This window comes from Zingiber officinale, chromosome 4B (genome assembly GCF_018446385.1).
Source record: "Zingiber officinale cultivar Zhangliang chromosome 4B, Zo_v1.1, whole genome shotgun sequence".
Taxonomy (NCBI): domain Eukaryota; kingdom Viridiplantae; phylum Streptophyta; class Magnoliopsida; order Zingiberales; family Zingiberaceae; genus Zingiber; species Zingiber officinale.
The window spans coordinates 119,494,016-119,514,623 of record NC_055993.1 but is presented as its reverse complement, the minus strand read 5'-3'; the positions used below and the strand labels follow the sequence as shown (position 1 = coordinate 119,514,623).

The 20,608-nt window shown below is 34.4% G+C and overlaps 2 protein-coding genes and 1 non-coding gene across 3 annotated transcripts; 2 read left to right on the top strand and 1 right to left on the bottom strand.

Annotated features, from left to right (window-relative positions):
• The first annotated feature begins 119 nt into the window (after positions 1-119).
• TRNAT-UGU lies at positions 120-191 on the top strand. Its single transcript has one exon. It is a non-coding gene; the product is annotated as a tRNA-Thr (tRNA).
• Positions 192-552: 361 nt separating this feature from the next.
• LOC121976249 (succinate dehydrogenase subunit 6, mitochondrial-like) lies at positions 553-2,884 on the top strand. Its single transcript, XM_042528338.1, has 4 exons — positions 553-838; positions 1,586-1,688; positions 2,462-2,605; positions 2,700-2,884. The coding sequence occupies exons 1-4, from the start codon at positions 644-646 to the stop codon at positions 2,714-2,716; spliced, it is 459 nt and encodes a 152-aa protein (XP_042384272.1). The 5' UTR covers positions 553-643; the 3' UTR covers positions 2,717-2,884.
• Positions 2,885-4,249: 1,365 nt separating this feature from the next.
• On the bottom strand, positions 4,250-9,116 carry LOC121976247 (guanosine nucleotide diphosphate dissociation inhibitor 2-like). Its single transcript, XM_042528337.1, has 13 exons — positions 8,940-9,116; positions 7,788-7,850; positions 7,348-7,431; positions 7,067-7,174; positions 6,781-6,953; positions 6,317-6,428; positions 5,801-5,881; positions 5,668-5,730; positions 5,445-5,546; positions 5,148-5,272; positions 4,847-5,057; positions 4,692-4,766; positions 4,250-4,527 (listed from the first exon to the last, which is right to left on the bottom strand). Exons 1-13 carry the CDS (start codon positions 9,024-9,026, stop codon positions 4,474-4,476), a joined length of 1,338 nt encoding a protein of 445 aa, XP_042384271.1. The 5' UTR covers positions 9,027-9,116; the 3' UTR covers positions 4,250-4,473.
• Positions 9,117-20,608: the final 11,492 nt, after the last annotated feature.

Genomic DNA, 20,608 nt, shown 5'->3' with positions numbered 1-20,608 from the left:
CAAATTTTCCTCTTTATTTTATTTTTCCAAAATAAATTGGTTGCTTATGTTTGTGGATAATTTAATAATAAATAATAAATAATTTTTATTTATTATTAATTGGCAAATAAAGTCAATTGGCCCCTATAGCTCAGTGGTAGAGCGTCAGTCTTGTAAACTGAAGGTCTGTAGTTCGATCCTGCATGGGGGCATTTTAAATTTTTTTTTTTACCAAAAAAAACAATCTTAAACTGAAATATTTTACATGTACAAATTAAAATTAATAATTTAAATATTATAGTCTTTATCAATTTGGATTTATTGTTTTGACTATAAAACGAAATCTTTATATATGTAGTTCGATCCTGCATGGGGGCATTTTAAATTTTTTTTTTTACCAAAAAAAACAATCTTAAACTGAAATATTTTACATGTACAAATTAAAATTAATAATTTAAATATTATAGTCTTTATCAATTTGGATTTATTGTTTTGACTATAAAACGAAATCTTTATATATGTTTCGGCAGCCTATTTAACAGAACTTCCGATGTAGCGGCCGTGATAAAAATTTTAAGGTGTTCCATCGGGGCATCTTAAGCACCTTAAAGACCTCCTCCTTTTCCTGTGCTTCGCCTAACGATCCCGCAGAGTTCTTTGGGCGATGGCAGAGAGCTCGGACTCGTCGCCGTTAGGGTTCCTGTGGAGACACTTTGAGGGGGTAAAGGAGCACTGGAAGAGCAATTTTTCCTTCTTAGACTACTACAAGAAGACCTTGGGGCGCAAGGAGCCGCTTCCTAAGTGGACCGACGCCGATGTCGAGGAGTTCATCGCCTCCGATCCGATCTATGGTCCTCAGGTAACCGCTAGGCTATTCCTTTTCTCATCTTCTCTTCCTGGTGGTTTTTGTTTCGGTGATATTCTTTTTCTTGGGCGACGAATTGGTGGTAGATCCTCGGGGATCTGGTTTTGGGTTGTAGGTATTCTGCATCTTCTATATTATCTTGGATTTGGGGATAAGAAAAGGCCCGATTTTTTTGTACCTCCATTAACTTCATTACTGTTTGGTTTTAGGTAATGAATCTACTTGGATTTCGACATGCAAACTTCCGATCTTTAGCTTCCTTGATGAGTTTTTGGTTCTCTATTGTTTTTAAGTTTCATTTAACTTGATTCTAGCAATGGGGAATGCTGTCTTGTCTACGATCATCCGCCATTTTTTTTAAAAAAAAACTAGATCTCTCATCTATGTTATTGAGTGCTTGTTTGGATTTTTTTTTTTACAAAATCGATATTCAACTGTATTTTTCTAGGGCAATCTATGAACACCTATTTTAAATTATTCATTCACTGCATCAATTCTTTCTAACTCTGTGGTCAATACTCACTACGTGCTTGATCAGAAGTAACAACTGGCTGCTCCATTTATATTATCTTCGTCATTTCTGGCATGTTCATAAGCATGATTTTGAAGTGAAAGCGCAACTTGAGATATTGCTATATAGATATGGAAAATATTTGGAAGAATTTACTTGCTGTGATTATGAAGCTACAAACTATTTATTTATTTATCTACATAATGAATTGATTAATCTTCCCTTTTCAGTTGCAAGCAATAAGGGAATCTAGGAAGTATGCAGTGGCTGGAGCTCTACTTGGTGGTGCACATCTAGGTGGAGTTTCGTTAAAATACTCAAAGAGTCCACATGGTAATGTTTTACTCTTCACAACAATTCCTGGCGGCAAAAAAATTCTTACAGCATTTCATTTTAGTAACCATATCACCTGCATGTCAAAGATTGCCGTTGAGCAGTTTCTGAACAGCAATGAACAATTACTTCTTTCCTAGGCTATTGAAACATGTGTTTTTATGGATTATAGAGGTTCTCAGTTAGTTCTTTGATACATTTGAGATAGATCATAGGTTTTGTTTTGGCTACGCCTTTGAATAGTTCCTGAACAACAATGGAACAATTACGTCTTTCCTAGTCTATCGAAACATGTGTTTTTGTGGATTATAAAGGCTCTCAGCTAGTTCTTTGGTACATTTGAGATAGATTGTAGATTTCGTTTTGTCCACGCCTTTGAGTAGTTCCTAAACCGCAATGGAACAATTACTTCTTTCCTAGTCTGTCGAAACATGTGTTTTTGTTTGATTATAAAGGCTCTCAGCTAGTTCTTTGATACATTTGAGATAGATCATAGATTTCGTTTTGTCCACGCCTTTTAGTAGTTCTAAACCTCAATGGAACGATTACTTCTTTCCTAGTCTATCCAAACATGTGTTTTTATGAATTATAGTGGCTCTCAGTTGGTTCTTTTATACATTTGAGACGACCACAGGTTTTCTTTTGGTTACGCCTCTGAGTAGTTCCTGAACGTCAATGGAACAAGTACTTCTTTCCTAGTCTATCGAAACATGTGTTTTCATGAATTATAGGGGTTCTCAGTTGGTTCTCTTATACATTTGAGATGATCATAGGTTTTGTTTTGGCTACTGGATTCGGAGCTCTGTGTGGGGGTGTCCTCGGAATGGAAGTTGCTGAGCATTGGAAGCAACTCTACAAGATCGATAAACAAGCTGCAAATCTCAGGTTCCTCTACTGGTGGGAGGACAAAACTTTAGGTCGGTGATCTCCTCTCATCGATGGATCGTTTAATCTGACAATAACACAATATTCGATAGAACAACTGATCCTTTTTTTTTGTATGTTCAACAGGAAGCCAGAGAAACTGATGCGAGTTCACTCAGACTCTGCTGTGTCCTTCAGGATTCGAATCGAGAAGAAACCTTTAACTTTTGTTTTGCGCTTTCGAAATAAATAGTAGCTGTGATGAGTATATCCAGTTAAACCATACAATTTGTGGTTTGTTAATCTCGTGGGGTTGAACCATTTTTCGGTTACATGAATCTCCTCTTAGAATGCTTTAGTGTTCAGGATACTCATCTTCATTATGGGTTGTGAGGTTTTTTTATAGTATCGTTGCAGGCAGCTCTGTTTGTGCTTACCAAGTTTGAGCGTCGGTTTGCCCAGGCACAGCTCGATCAGGTTCAGGCCCGCTGAGCGGTCGACACGGCTTAAGGCAGACTGTGTCAGATAAACCAAGCAGGCTAAAACATAGACAGACTAAACTCAGGTCTCAGATAGCATCGAACCCGATCAACCCATTAACACATCTTTCTATTGACTCCTTTCTCCACTCTTTTTTCTAAATCTCCTAGATAAATCAAAAAAGGATTTTTTTTTTTTTTTTAAATTCAATTAGGTGCTACTTCCATAATTTTATCCCAAATTACTGAAAATTTTAGTGTTATTGTAAAAGTTATTAGCTAGCTTATAGAATATGTAGCAATTATTGGGGAGCTACTCTAACTTGTAAAAATTATTACAATAATATTTTTAAAGTGAATTTAAGATTTAGGATTTATAGTTATAATATGTAGAAGTGAATAGTTATTACAATGTATAGAGCTGCTATAACGTAATATGTAGAAGTGAATAGTTGTTACAATGTAAAGAGCTGCTATAACGTAATATGTAGAAGTGAATAGTTGTTACAATGTAAAGAGCTGCTATACGTATATAGTGTGAATTTAAGATTTATGATTTCGAGTTTAGTATTTAGAATTTATGATATCTAAATATTATCATATCAAAATAACTTTTACTTATTTTGATGAATCTTAAATATTTCTTTTGACCAAATTGATAAATAGGTTGTTGATAAAATAGTGTTTAGATATTATATATTCTAAATCATAAATCATAAATCATAAACTCACACTAGACACAATTACTGAGTAACTTCTATCCATTGTAACACTTATTGGATAACTTCTATAAATCTTAAATTTATCTTAAATATGTTATAACAACTACGGGGTAATTTTTACATGGTATATTTATTAAATCTTAAATTCTAAACTCATCATAAACACATTATGCTATGCAGTTGTTGTGTAGCTTCAACCTGTATCTTCTGCATGTAGAAATTACCTGCTATACATTATAAAAACTATCCCATAACTTCCTCAACAACATTAGATCAAACGGTAATTTTAGAATAAAATTATGAAAGGGTGTTTAGCAACGGTAAATACAGTAAAATTTGTTTAAATATAAATAAAGATATAATGGAGAATCAAATCCGTAGCACGATTTATATAATCAATTTTAATTAATAAGATAAAGACTTAATTATTATTGTTAGTCAGATAAACAAACAACTATAAAATAAAAATAGAAGCTATTTGATACCACAATTCTTATGATATTTCAAACAAGAACTGATATAAAAAAAAACTGTAATACAACAAAAATATAAGTCATGACTGGTGTTTTAGACCATTCTGAGTGATTAGTACCTTGAACATTTCAGAAAGTCTCAAACTACTTGAGCATTTAAACAACCATACAAAGGCAAATCATAGCAATCGTGCGAGGGGAAATAGAGCTCGATCGAGATAAGTTAAACACGCACAGGAGGAGGTCGTCAATATTCTTCAGCAGCACTAGCAGCACTGAGATCGACGCTGAGATCAAGAGCCTGCAGGGAGAAAGAAGACGATAAGAACTTGTTAGATATCGCAAAAATATTCAAGGACTTTTTCCTGCAGGACAGCAGCTATTTATCGCAATAGAAAAACAAAAGAAGTAACTATCGGGAATCGGGATTGAGATGCAAGTCGCAAACTATTACACTGACTTTACCTTTCCAGTGATCATGGTATACATCGACAGTACATCCGTGACAGTCGATTCGAAATGGCTCGTAGCATCATAACTCTGCCAATGATTAGGCTTGTTAAAAAAAAGTAAACAAACATATGGAATCGAAGAACCAAAAATGCATCATTGACACTTACAGTTGAGATAAAGCAATTATCGAGTGACGGTTCATTGACAGGCTCATACCTATCATAAGTTTCAAAAAACAACTCATCTACCGGTCCAAGAAGATCGATACCAGGCTTTAGTTCCAGCTCAGGCCGATCAGTCTCAACTTCTGCTGAGACAAATGCGATGAATTTCCCTTTAGGAGCAACGTTGTGAGAGTAAGAAGAACAAAAGAGATACCTGCCAAACCGAGATAAATGAAGATCATAAAATATAGGATAGAATTCGATGTCTATGGTATTAGTGATACTATGTTCTCTGAGGACTCACATGTCAGACTTGCGTCCAAGTTGCTTCTGCGGCAAGATAACTTGTACCGAATGAGACTCATCTGTATTCGGGATAGGATGGCTCATAATAGCAATTGCCCTTGCAACCTTCCCGACCTTCCTAGCCTACAAATTGAAAGCTTGTTAGCAAGAAATTATTCATTGTCGAAATTTCTCTCAAGTAAACTATCATATGACAGTAAGCACAATTATTTATCGAAGAAACTGGCTCTTTGTTCATTGAAGAAAATATCAAATGTATGATTTCTACTTCAATGTGAATCAACAAGAACTCTACCTTGTTTAGTAGGTAGGAAGGATCACAGACAACTTTCTTGCATCGAGCTGTTTCCCCTTCAGAAGTTACACCACAAGCTTTTCCTTCCAGATCAAATTCAACCTGTATGAAGTCGAGCAACATTCGCCATAATGCACAAGCCACGATTAAGAATCAAAGATTTTGTTTTCTGACTTCATAGTTATTAACTTTATGATAAGTATGAAGTAACAAGAAAGCACACCTTGCATTCTGGTTTATTCAACATGTATGTCCCGCCGTAAACTGCACTTAGGCGTGCAAAAGCCTGTATCCAACAACAACGCTAGAATCAGAAATATATTCCTTATAGCATAACTGAGGCATTCGTGACCAACCTGAGGTAGCTCTCCTAAACCATATAATGGATAGATATACGGTGAACCTCCTTGGAATCGTGCTAGCGACTCTGCATACAGCTATCACCGAAAGAGGCCAAAAATTAAAATTAGAAATAAATTCCAGAAACACGCCGAAAATACAAAGTAAATCAATATGATTATTACTAATCACTATTTCCCACTTTTAAACAATACAGAACCAGTAGGTAAGCATTTTAAAAATTGTGGGGTTGGTAATTTTAACACTGTCATCCATCTAAAGTGTTATGTAGAGATTGCTTCGAAACCCCCTAGTGTTTGGTTTCTGCTCAACCAATGAAAGATAAATTTTGTCGGCATTGAGCTTTACAGAAGACAGGTATTATTCTGCATTCCGTTTAATAATTCAGAAAATCGCTTGTTAATGTTGAAAACTAATAAGGAATCCACTATCGAAAAACTAACAGAATAAAAGATAAGAGTTAATTGTGAAAGAACTCCACATAGTGGTTGCTGGCTGCTGATAGCATTTACCTTCATCCTCTTCACAGTATCAAGTGCAGGTTCATAGAGATATCTATCGTCTCTGTGAAGTGCCAAGGCATGGCCAATGAAGTCAATTGTGTTGTCATCCAAACCATATTTTCTAAACAACACAGAGAAAGTCAGAGTTAATTACTAGTGCAGCAGTCAGCCAAGTTGTATGAACAGATATCTATTTAGTGTTTGCTTAAAATCCAAACCAACTTCAAATCATACATCTATGTTACAAAGAAAAAAAAAACATAACAATAATGAATGAGAAAAGTTAAAAAAAAACGTTGACTTGCAAGCAATGACAATAATTTCTTGCCCAGAAAACCAAGGAAAGTAAAATCTAGTAATAAGTGATGACAAATACGACATGAATTTTGTATGAATGATATAAAAATTTGCTAATGAAAAACAGCAATTTCCTAGATGGAACTTCATTCAATGAAAAATAGCATGAAACCCACGAGATAAGTTCTTTCGTAGTCACTCTAGTAAGGTCCAATCCTTCATGAGTTTTTGGATCATTCTCTTTATATTCTTGGACATATATAAAGAATTTCCGAGCTCGACGCTTCTCAAACAATCCCATTAATGGTGATCTCAGTGCCTCCATATCAGTGGCAGGAACCTTGTGAATCTATCCAATTATAAAGAACACAAAAATTGGATGTAAGCATTACCATAGGCCAATAATTGACAAAATAACAATCAAGCAATGGAAGCAAACAATAAAGAAGAGAAAAGGCATACCTTTCCTTTATTAAAGACATAGCTCCCGTCGACAGCTTTGAAAGATAAATATTTTGTGACATCAGTATGTATAAGCGTGCGCACCAAAGTACCATTAGCCATCATAAACTAGACATACAATATAATGCATGTTAATTTAAAGATCAACAAGAGGAACATTCCAAGAAGATTTAAGCACCAAAATTTTTCCTAGTGAATAAAAAAATGGCTTCCACTGAAGACAATGTTTGAGCACAAGCTTTTTTTTTTCTTTAAAAAAAAAGAGTGAATAAGAAGTAAACCTTTGGAATCATATCAACATTGTAATCTCTGCTAGGCCCTAGATCTGATGGAGGCTTATCACTACCCCTGAATCGTTTCCAGAGCTGGACAAAAAAAGAGGAAATTTATTATGCTTAGCAAGAGGTAACAAACATAATATTGTCATTCTAGTACTTCTTCAAGATAATATTTTAGACAATGCCCACAAAGTACATTTTCTCCTACATTCATTATCCTTCACTATGAATGAGGTAACCATATAATCATTTCTATCATTTATCTTTCTCAGAAAATGAAAACTATTGTCCTTTTAATATGAGGGTGCAAAAAGTAGGGATGGAAAAAATGTCACAATCATACTTAGGTATTCCTTAATAATGATAGTAAAAGAGTCAATCAAACTGAAGGATCATCCTCTGGGCTAAAACACCTAGTGTGATAAGAGTTTAATTCTTCTTGCCTGAATAAGATTGAGTGAGCTCGACTCCCCACCATAGTAATCATTCCTATCCATATGCAGAACCTGTCAACATTGAAGTACAATTGACATTGAAATTATATAATATATCAAATATTTCAGAGTATCTCATGGTTTTCAAACAAGAAAGTGCATATCTTTTTATTTTGATACAAACTACTTATATCCTACTAACATAAGCTATAGATATTCTGTGAGACAAAGATGTAAATTGGCGGAATAAAGCAGCAAGGCAATTGGAAATAAGAACATTAAAAGGCATAACTAATTCAATCATACAGTAAACATATCAACAATAGACAAACTTTCTCTTGGTTGTGGATCTATGGGTGGGGATGAACATACAATTTAAAATTAATTATTTGTGAGATGATTCCGTTGTTGCCAAAATCTAACATTTCGTTCATGTCATGAGAACTTAAAGTGAGACATCTATATATATATATATATATATAGTCTGATTATTCACGGCAGGAGGTCTTTCTACATGGGATAGCATAAGAGTAACCGACTGATGTGATATCAAACTCCCAGCAAGAGTAGAGTTTGGTGTGGCATAGATCGATTTGAACAAGCCCAAACAGAATTCCACAAACGACCATATCTTTCATGTCTGACCATTCAATTTCAAATCAGGGAAATCCAAAGGACCTACTGATCCTAAGACAGTTACCTAGAATCAGAACAAGGAAGCGAAACTCAGGTCAAAAGGGACGCACCCAACATATTAGAGAGCAAAGCAGATCTAGAACCATAAACTTGGGAAGCAATCTGGTTCAATCTAGCAACATCAGGGCAAGAAGACCAAAGGATCCAGCAAACCATGTACTGATCCAATGAATATGACCTAGAATTTCGCTCCAGCTACTAAGTCAAAACAAGTAACCGAAGTCTAGATCAGGTAAATGCCCAACCCACTCAACATAAGGCATCAAGATCCAACTTTTCAAGTCAAATCCAACTACCAGCGACAACTTCTTCAATCTGCAACACGGATCAAGTCTTCCAGGCCATGGAAACACCAAGCTCAACTTTTGATCAAAGAGACTGCTTTCCTAGCCACTCGATGAGCAAAAGATAGATCGAAATCAAGCAATCGGGTCAAAGCCCGGCAAAAGGAAGGCGAGAGTAGACCTTGAGGCCATCGACGGAGAGAAGACCGCTAAGGATACATTCCTTGAGGCCGGTACCCAAGACGATGACGTCATATTCTTCATCCATGGCGGAGACGAGGAGGCGAAGGGCACGAAGATGTGTGGAGAAGCGAGAGAGACCAACAGCGAGAAGCAAGACAATGAAGCCATGTTTACTAGTAAAGAAGATTTATATTATTGCAGGGGATAGGGAATCCCCTGGAGGTGGACTCCCTCAAGTCTCAAGAAACTTTTTGTTTTTTGTTTTTATTTTTTATTTTTTAAAATACTAAAAAGGTAAATAAACAAAAAAAAAAAATTTAAAAAAAAACCTCTTTTTTATTAGAAACACAAATAAAGCACTCCTCTGATTTTAAATTTAATACCCTTAAACTTTATCAATCTAACGAATAAATTTTGATTAGGTGTTGTAACTACTATAATTTTATAATAGTTATAGCTTATAGCTAATACAATATGCTCTTGGGGCAACTCTAATATAAGATTTTTAGAAAGGTTTATGAAAAAAAATATGAACCATTGTGGGCGCACGCCTATTTATTTATTTATATTTTTTTAAAATATTGTACACATATGATTTACTCATCAAAGTAATTAATGAAAGATGAAATTAATTTTATGAAACAATTTATTATGTTATGTTTTATTTCATGAATGGCTTATAATGATCAATGTTGTACTCATTCTTTCTTTTATACTACCGATCGTGCACTCGTATTGCATGAGTTAGACCCTTTATATCATGGGGTAATGTAGGGGAAGAAAATTATCCTATAGAAAACAATTTTAATTTTTAAGTATTACCCTGCCCCACCAAAGCCCTTAGCATGCGGGTAACGAAACCTTTCAAAAAAAAATTAATTTAATTCTTTATATCAAACATTAAACTGATAAGAATAAATACTATATTTAATCAGGTCACCCATAAACTAGGGTGACACTTGAAAATCCAAGTATCGAGCCAAGAAGCCAAAGTGCTTTCTAACATCACCAACACAAGGTATTTATAGAAGCTTCGTGTTGGTGCGGTTAGAACTAACGATCTAACTTAGGTTTTGATGAATGACAAAGTAGGTTAAGTTAGTTTCATAGTGATATAACACTTTGACGAATTGTGCAGGAGAAGCCTAGCTAAGTCAACGGGCCAACCAGATAGCTGGCACGAAGTCCAGCTAGGTCGACGGGCCGACCGGATAGCTGGCACAAAACCCAGCTAGGTCGACGGGCTGACCTGATAGCTGGCACGAAGTCCAGACGGGTCGACTGGACTTCTGACAAGTAAGTTAAGGTAAGTTGTTGGAGGAGAGTGACTTGGTTAAGACGCGTTCCCCATTCGAGGGAATAGTAGACGTCGATCCAACTTAGAACCATTTCGGGAATCTAAGTTGAGATCGTGACTGGATTCCGGTCTCGGTGAGATGGAATCTAATTACTACTCTTTACTATAATAGTGCTAACTTCTGTTTTGCAGGATAATTTAACCTTTATTTTACCTCAGACTAACACTTTCTTGCATAAAAAGAACTTTTTGGAGAAAGGTGGTCTGGGCGCTCGGAGTTGGTCTGAGCGCTCGGAATCTGTCCAGTCACCCGGAAGGCAAAGCTTTTCTTACAGCTAGGCGAGCGCTGATTGGACGGCCGACATCACGGTCCAGGCGCCGGAAGGGATCCGGGCGCCCGGAGCATGTCTATAAAAGAAGGCCTCCACGGAGCATTAAAAACAAGAACTACTTCTACGATTGCTCCATTGCGCTTTGCTCCTGCAATGCTGCGAAGCCTCTCTGACAACCTGTGGTCGATTTTCCTTTTTCTATTATTGGTATTGTTTTATTCTTGTACTTACATTTGTAAACATCTTGCGAATTATTAATGATTGCCCAACAAAAGCACTCGATGAGTGCAGTCCTTGGAGTAGGAGTCGACGAAGGCTCCGAACCAAGTAAAAATAATCTGTGTTAGCATTGTCATTCATATTTTCGTTGCGTACTTAATTCAAAATTTTAAATCGTTATTCACCTCCCTCTAGTGAGCTCTATGATCTAACAAGTGGTATCAGAGCAGGTACCGCTCTGATTTGGTGCAATCACCAATCAGACAAAGGAGTGAAGTTTTTTCTTCTCCTTTCGAGTTTCAGTTTTACAAGATAATCCAAATTCGTATCATTACCTTTTTAGAAATTATTTTTTTTATTGCAAGTAAGCTGAACTGGTGCAACACCAATTCAATTTTTATTTTATTTTTTAATTTAATCCCGTACTACTAATCCAAGACCAAGTCTTGGGATTCATTTTCCTTTTCTCTCCTTGTGTGCAGAATCAATATCTCAAATTGAAGGTTTTAGCATAGTTCGTCCACCTCTGTTCAACGGTGACGACTTCCCCTACTGGAAGAAATGCATGGAGGTATACTTGAAGACCGACTTCGACCAGTGGTTCAACGTCACCCGTGGCTACAAGGCGCCTGTCGACAACTCCGGAAATCCATTGGACCCAGGACAATGGAATCCGAACATGAAGAAGAAAGCCCAGATGGATTTCAAAGTGCTCAACACACTGCAATGTGAGCCGACGAAGGAAGAACTGAACCGAGTGGGATCACACTAGAACGTAAAAGAACTTTGAGACAAGCTCGTCGAACTTCACGAGGGAACCAGCGACGCCAAGATAACCAAGCGAGACCTTCTTTTAAATAAATTATTTAATATTAAGATGCAGGAAGGAGAATCCGTGAGTCAACTTCATGCGAGGATCAAGGATATCCTCAACGGACTTCATGCTATCGACCACTAAATGGAGAACTGCGACTTGATCAGGTACGCTCTAAACGCGTTTCCTCGAAATGCATTATGAGCACCCATCGTGGATACCTACAAGATTTCGAAGAATTTTTCTAAATTAAAGTTAGATGAGCTGTTCTGTGAACTTGAGTTACACGAGCAAACTAACGCCCAAACCGAGAAAGGTATCACTTTGTTTGCAAGTTCTTCTATGGAAAAGACAAAGGCCAAGCCTGAACCTGAAGATGAGTCTGACTAAGGTTCAGAAGATGAAGAGTGTATGGTGAACTTGGTAAGAAATATGTTCACCAGGAGAAAGAAGAACTTCAGCGGAAAGGACCTGCAGAAGATCAACTCCACAACTGAACCAAGAAACGTGACCTACTTCGGATGCAACAAGAAGGGCCACTACAAGAACGAGTGCACAAAATTGAAGAACGACAAGTCAAAGGCAACCAAGAAGAAGACACTTAAAGCAATGTGGGACGATTCATCTTCAGAGAAATCAGAAGCCGAAGAGTAGAGGCATCAAAGTCACCTTGCGCTGATGACCCGCAAATCAGAATCGGAGGACGAATTGGAAGACTGGTCCAAACCTGAATCAATCCATGAGTCTGCACTCGTTTTCAAAGATCCGAAGAGGTATACCTTAGTTTAAATATTTTTTTAAAAAAAAATTATTACATGTTTAGATAGAAAGTTAACTGCAATTGAAAATCAAAATAAAATACTCCTTGAGGAGAACCAACAACTCAAGGAACAAATTACAAATTACAAATTACAAATTACAAATTCTAATCCAAATCAAGTTTTAACACTTGAGGAGGAAAATTCAACACTAAAAACTGAAATCATAAAACTAAAAGGACTTTTAGAAAAAATTACAACTAGATCTAAAAATTTAAATCTTATCTTAAACAATCAAAAGATTGTTTATAATAAATATGGACTTGGATACAAGTCAAATTCAAATAAATCATTTATATCTCTAATAACTCAAAACAAACCACAAACTAAAGCTTGGGTTCCAAAAGCATGTCTAAATATGCAAGTAAGAATAAATCAATACTATGTACCTAAAAATAAAATATATTATGTGAAATCAAATAAACCAAAGCAAAAAACCTAAATCAATTAAACCTAAATCAAATCATATAAATAATTGTAAAATCAACTTAAACCAAGATTATCATCAAGTTGATTACAATTATAAAAGTAATCGACATAAACTCAAAACTAAAATTTAACCCAGATCAATAATTCAGGAGGAGACTCCAAACTAGTTGACACATTCAAAAGTAACATACCCGACGGGATAATTAGGATTAGTTTAAAAAGGGACTTAGTTTAACTTGACCTACGGTACTGGTGAAGTTTAGGATGATAGTAGGTTAGGGAAGCTCAGTCTATGCATGTTTAGGAAGATATGACTTCGACCTAGTGCATTTGGCTGAGTGGAACCAACTGAAACTACCTCCTTACAGATCCTAACTAGTTAAACTAAGGTTTTATACTAAGTTCAGTGGATATGACTATTTGGAAAACTTCGAAGGCATGGTTACTCTAATGATGTCCAGGTGACTCACCATAGCCTAGAAGTTTATCTAAAGAATGCCTATTTATTGAGCCCAAAGATAAACCTGAATATAACACAAAGTTAAACCAAACCCTAAAAATTGAACTTAACTTCATTTCACAAAAATTATAGGTTTTCCTGATTGAAAACATAGATCGGGTGAGATGACTAAGGATTTCAAATAAAATTAAATTAAATTAAAATTAAAATAAAATTAGAATTCAAATTAAATTCAAATTAAATTAAAATCAAATTAAATTAAAATTAAAATAAATTAGAATTAAATTAAATTTAGAATTAAACTAAATTTAAAATTAAATTAAACTAAACTAAATCAAATTTAATTTAAAACTAAATTTAAAAAATTCAATTTCAAAGTATTTTTTTTAAAAAAATATTTTAATTTAAAAAAATATTTTAACTTAAAAATTATTTTTTAAAAAAATTCAACTTAAAAATTATTTTAACTTAAAAATTATTTTAAAAAACTATTTTAACTTAAAAAATTTTAAAAATCAATTTAACTTAAAAAAATATTTTAAAAATTAATGTAACTTAAAAATTATTTTAAAAAAATCAATTTAATTTTAAAAATATTTTAAAAATTAATTTAACTTAAAAATTATTTTTAAAAAATAATTTAAGTTAAAAATTATTTTTAAAAATTATTTTTAAAAATTAATTTAACTTAAAAATTATTTTAAAAAATAATTTAACTTAAAAATTATTTTTAAAAATTAATTTAACTTAAAAATTATTTTAACTTAAAAACCGTTTAAAAATCTTTACCTAAACAACTAAACTTAAAATCATTTAAAATAAAATTAAATTTAAACTCAAAGTAATCTTAATTCCTACCTGTTGTAGGAAATTAGGTGGATCTTAGACAGTGGTTGTTCCAAATATATGACTGAGGATCACACCAAATTCACTGAACTAACCTACAAAAGCTTAAGAACGGTTGCCTTTGGGAATAATGGTAAACTCAAGGTAATTGGTATAGGTAACATTGAACTTAGAACTGACTTTATTATTACAAAAGTATTACTTGTTGAAAATTTCAAGTATAATCTTCTTAGTATTAGTCAATTATGTGACACTGGATATAAGGTTAGGTTTTTATCTTCGGAATGCTTAATCAAGCACTTAGATAACCCTTCTATAAGTTTAAAAGGGTTTAGATAAGACAACATCTATGCAATTAACCTAATCATTTCTTCAATTAAGTGTTACTTAACACAAAAAGAAGAAACCTGGTTATGACATAGAAGAATGTCACACACTAACTTCAAAAATATAAGTAAATTAAATGGATTAGTTAGAGGATTACCAAAATTGCCTAACTTAGACTCAACAATTTGTAATGCTTGTCAACCAGGAAAACAAACAAAATCTACTCACAAGCCAACTAATCAACTTCAAACAAACTCAATACTAGAACTTTTACACTTAGACTTATTTAACTCCCTGAGGTCAAATCAATAAATGGTAGTTTATATTATCTAGTAATAATAGACGATTATTCTAGATTCACCTGGGTAAAATTCTTAAAAAATAAAGACGAAATATTTGAAATCTTTATGAGTTATTGTAAACAAATTGAAAATGAAAAAGACCTAAAAATTAAAAGAATTAGAAGTGACAACAGAGGTGAATTTAAAAATCATAACTTCAACCAATTTTGTCTTGAAAACGGATATCATCACGAATTCTCGTGTCCCAGAACACCTCAACAAAATGAAATTGTAGAAATAAAAAATAGAACTTTACTTGAAGCCTTTAGGACAATGTTAAATGAATATAATTTACCTAAATACTTTTGAGCAGAAGCTGTTAGTACAACATGTTATGTGCAAAATAGAATCACACTAAATAAAACTCTTAATAAAATCTTCTTTGAAATATATTATAATAAACAACCCAATATCAAATATTTTAAAGTATTTGGGTGCCCAACCTACATACTAAACACAAGAGAACACTTAGGAAAGTTTACTTTTAAAATAGAAGATGAAATTTTTTTATGATATTCACTGAACAGTAGAGGTTATAGAATTTATAATAAAGTCATACTAAGAATTGAAGAAACCTCAAATGTGAAATTTGAAGAGTCTAATCGAAACCTAGAACAAACTTAGATTCAACAAATTGATTTTGTTCAAGGTAACAATAATCAAGAAGAAACCAATGAATCTTTAAATAACGAAGAAGAAGATCACCTTCAAGTGAATAAACCCCCTAGAACCATAAGAGTCAACCCAAATCACCCAATTGACCAAATAATTGATGATCCAGACCTAAGTGTTCAGACTAGGTCATCATTTAGAAACCTAAGTTAAATATCTCTAATTTCAAAAATTGAACCCAAGTCTATAGCTAAATTCTTACTTGACCCAGACTGGATCATAGATATGTGATATGGGTTAGGTTTAGTAGGTCCCTGGTAAGAAGGGGAAAAGAGATAGCAGAATTAAGCAATGTAAATATCGGTCGGGTATCAGGCTTAGGAAATTTAGGCTAATATCGGTCGGGACAACATGCTTAAGTAGATATAGGCCATGATCGGCCGAGATAACACGCTTAAGGAAATATATGCCAATATCGGCCGGGACAATAGACTTAAGTAGATATAGGCCACAATCGGCCGAGATAACACACTTAAGAAAATATAGGCCAATATCGGCCGAGACAACAGACTTAAGTAGATATAGGCCAATATCGGCTGGGACAACAGGCTTAAGTAGAGATAGGCCACGATCGGCCGAGATAACACGCTTAAGAATATATAGGCCAATATCGGCCGGGACAACAGGTTTAAGGAGGATAGGCTAATATCATCCAGGATATACCTTAAGAAAGAAAGGCTGTACATGATTTATAATATATTATCAGACGATGAGGACATGAGTTAAATAAAAATAACAACCCGCCTGAACGAAACCTAGGGACAAGCTCGACCGATACAAAACATAGTATAATATCGGGTTGTCCACAACATAGTGAAGACAGGATGACCAGGTAGGGGTGATAAAATATAACCTATGGGGCAGGACGAGAACAAATATTTTGAGGATATTTTATGAATAACTTATAAAAATATCTGCTTCATGTAATTGTATAACAGGTTTGCTAATTTGGCGGGAAGAAGGTTTCTAGACTTTTCTACAGGCACTAGGCGACAAGGAACGTACATCTGGGGTACAAAAAAGATTTCTTAAAAGCTATTTTCTGCAAGTACGTGGCTTATGTCATCTCACAACAAACTCTAACAAACCGGGGTCCACTTCATGACTACGAAGGTTATATAAAGTGGTATAAAAAGGGAAATCATCTTCGTTGGCCAGGTATGCTCACGTTGATGCTCACACTCATAATCCTAGTTTTCAACTACTGTTCATCTTCTTCTTCTTTCTGGTTTTTCCACACAAAAAGAGAGATCACTGACTTGAGCGTCGGAGGGCCTAGCCAGGGATTCCCACCCCGGTCTTAGGTCACTGACAATAGTGTTGGTTGGTCTCTTGTGCGCAGGAAACCTTGGAAGCTCCAGATCTCAATTTTATTCATTAAAGCTTTCCTTTCATCTTTGGATCTTCGCACAAGGAGGGCATTCTGTGACTTCATTCTCCCAGATCCGCTTTGGGTTTCTCGGATTGATATTCTACAGGTATTATTCTTCATCAGCAGTAGGTTTTCTCCCAGCTTTCCGTTTTGTCAGGCTTCTCAGACAGGATCAATATGCAAGAAGAACTAGCTCAATTTGAAAGAAACCAAGTTTGAGACTTAGTACCACCACCTAAAAATAAAAATATAATAGAAACAAAATGTGTGTTCAGAAATAAACTAAGCAAAACTAGGGAAATCACTAGGAATAAAGCTAGGCTAGTTGCTAAAGGGTTTAGTCAAGTAGAGAGACTTGACTACGATGAAACTTATGCCTCAGTAACTAGACTAGAGTCCATTAGAATGTTACTTAGCTATTTAGCCCATAAAGGGTTCAAACTTTATCAGATGAATGTCAAATTTGCCTTTTTAAATGAACTGATAAAAGAAGAAGTCTATGTAGGTCAGTCACCTGAGTTTGAGAGTTTAGACCATTCTGACTATGTCTTTAACTGAAAAAAGCCTTATACGGACTTAAGCAAGCACCTAGGGCATGGTATGAAAGGTTGACCTCTTACCTAATATCCAAATAATTCCACCAAGGTCAAGTTGACCCAACCCTATTTGTCAAATCAATCCAAGAAGATATCTTTATAGCTCAAGTTTATGTAGACGATATAATCTTTGGATCAACAAATTCAAAATTTTTACAAGAATTTATAACCCTAATGGAACAAGAATTTGAAATGAGTTTGGTAGGTAAATTAACTTACTTTTTAGGGTTACAAATAAAGCAAACAAATGAAGGTAACTATATTTATCAACAAAAATATATTAAAGAATTATTTAAAAAATTCGGGATGGATAATACTAAAGATATAAAGACATCTATGGCAGTTAACACAACTCTAGATGATGACCCTAATGACAAACCTGTTGATTTAAAATACTATAGGAGTGACATAGGTAGTCTACTGTACTTAACTGTAAGTCAACCTAATATTTTATTTGCGGTTAGTATGTGTGTTAGATACCAAACTTGTGTTAAAGAATCTCATTTGACTCAAGTTAAAAGAATCTTTAGATATCTTAAAGGAATATCAAATGTAGGAATTTGATATCTTAGGACAAACAATTTCGAACTAATAGGGTATTCTAACTAGGATTACACTGGCTGTAAATTAGACCGTAAAAGTACAAGTGGTGGATGTCAATTGCTGAGTCCATCGCTTGTTAGCTGGTTTAGTAGAAAGCAACACTTGTTGTCCTATCTACTACTGAGTCAGAATGTATAGCTATAGGAGAATGTGTCGCACAATTATTATGGATGATGTACACCTTAAAAGATTTTAATTTAAACTTTACAAAAGTAACAGTATTAATTGATAATGTTAGCTCAATTAATTTAACAAAAAATCCTGTGCATCATTCACGAACCAAACACATTGAAATTAGACATCACTTTATCAGGGATCATGTCACTAAAGGAGATATTGAACTCAAATACATTGAGTCCAAGTCTAATTTAGCTGACATATTCACTAAACCCCTCCCTGAAAGTGAGTTTAGTAATCTACGTCGTAAATTATGAATGTGCTTAATAGACTAGGATTTTTAAATTACAAAATTATTTTCAAAAACTGTCTTTAAAATTCTAAGGTAAAACTTTTTATATTTCTCAAAATTCTCCAATTTTAGAATTTTTGAAAATCGGCTTTAGCCTTAGAATAGATCAATCCCTTAGAAAGCATGCTCCTATAGATCTAAGGCTTGAGCATCTCACCAACACATTAGGGCTAACTTGTTTGTGTATTTCTGAACTTAGAAAGGGGTGAGATATATAGGCAGATTGCTTGGACTTAAAGAAGCTTATATCATTGCATCATCATAAGTCTGGGCGTCAAAAATTAAACAACTATTAATCAGATTAAGTATTTTAGCTTAGTTAAACACTAACTGAATACAATCAACTTAACCTGATTAACCAAGTGAGAGTTGCTATCTTCTGATAGTCAGTAAATAACTTATGGTTAGACAGTTGAAGTTTGTTAATGTCGGGTTTAGGGGGAGGATTAATTGTTTTCATACTTATTATTTGAAAATATTTTTGTAAAATTACTTTTGAAAAGTATTTTTCATTTCCTTGAAAATACGTTAGCAAAACTATTTTAAAATTGCTTTACTTCTGCAAATTCATTTTTGAGAATTATTTTGAAACTTACTTTAATTTTACAAATTTAATTTTTGAAAATAACTTTCAAATTTTTTTTTTTGAAAATAACCTTCAAAACCTTATTTCAAAAACTTATTTTTGAAAATGGCTTTCAAAAACATAGTTTTAAAAAGGACTTTCATAAACTTATTTCTAAAAATTGGACTTATGTTTGAAAAATGGTTTAATTTTACAAGCTTAAGTTTGAAAATTCATTTAATTTTACAAAACTTGTTTTTGAAAGATACTCTGAAAATTACCTCAATTTTACAAACCTATTTAATTTTACAAAGTTAGTAGGTTTTTGCTTTAGTATTTCTGATAAAAAGTTAGCTATTTAAAAAAACTTAGCAATTTTGAAAAAGATAAAGGATGTTGAAAACTATTTTTGATTCTTTTAACAACTTTTTCAATATTTTCCTTTAACTTGTTTCTTCTACGTTAACTCCCCAAGGTCAACCTGAACATTTTGTATTATCATAATTCTCTGGTGTTAATTTTTTTTTTCAAGGTTAACTTATTTTCTGTTGTCAACTTGAAAATTGTCTATGCTTGTAATTTTTTGATGAATGTCAAAGGGAGAGGGTTAGGTGGTTTAAGTTAGTTAGCAACAAAATACCAAACATAAAACAAGGCTAACTTAAAAATCATGTCTTATACTTACTAATGTTTTGTATAATTTTTACTAACTTAACCCAGGTTATCATTGCATCAAAAAGACAGAGATTGTTGGTACGATTAGCACTGACGGTCTAACTCAGATTTTGATGAATGGCAAAGTATGTTAAGTTAGTTTCATTGTGATCTAACACTTTGACGAAGTGTGCAGGAGATGCCCAGCTAGGTCGACGGGCCGACCAGATAGCTGGCACGAAGTCCAGCTAAGTCAACGGGCCAACCGGATAGTTGGCTCGAAGCCCAGCTAGGTCAACGGGCTGATCTGATAGCTAGCACGAAGTCCAGCTAGGTCGACGGGCTGACCTGATAGTTAGCACAAAGTCCAGATGGATCGACTGACTGACCGGACATCTGGGATGTAAGTTAAGGTAAGTCACTAAAGGAGAGTGACTTGGTTAGTATGCGTTCCCCGTTCGAGGGAACAGTAGGCGTCGATCCAACTTAGAACAATTTCATGAATCTAAATTGAGATTGTGACTGGATTCCGGTCTCGGTGAGACGAAATCTAATTACTACTCTTTTACTATAATTGTGCTAACTTTTGTTTTGTAAGGTAGTTTAACCTTTATTTTACCTCAGACTAACATTTTCTTGCCAGAAAAGGACTTTCTGGAGAAAGGTGGTCTGGGCGCCCGGAATCGGTCCGGGTGCCCAGAAGGCAAAACTTATCCTGACAAATAGGCGAGCGTTGATTGGACGGTCGACGTCACGGTCTAGGCGTCCGGAAGGGATCCGGGCGCCCGAAGCATGCCTATAAAAGAAGGCCTCCACGGAGCAATAAAAACAAGAACTGCTTTTATGACTGCTC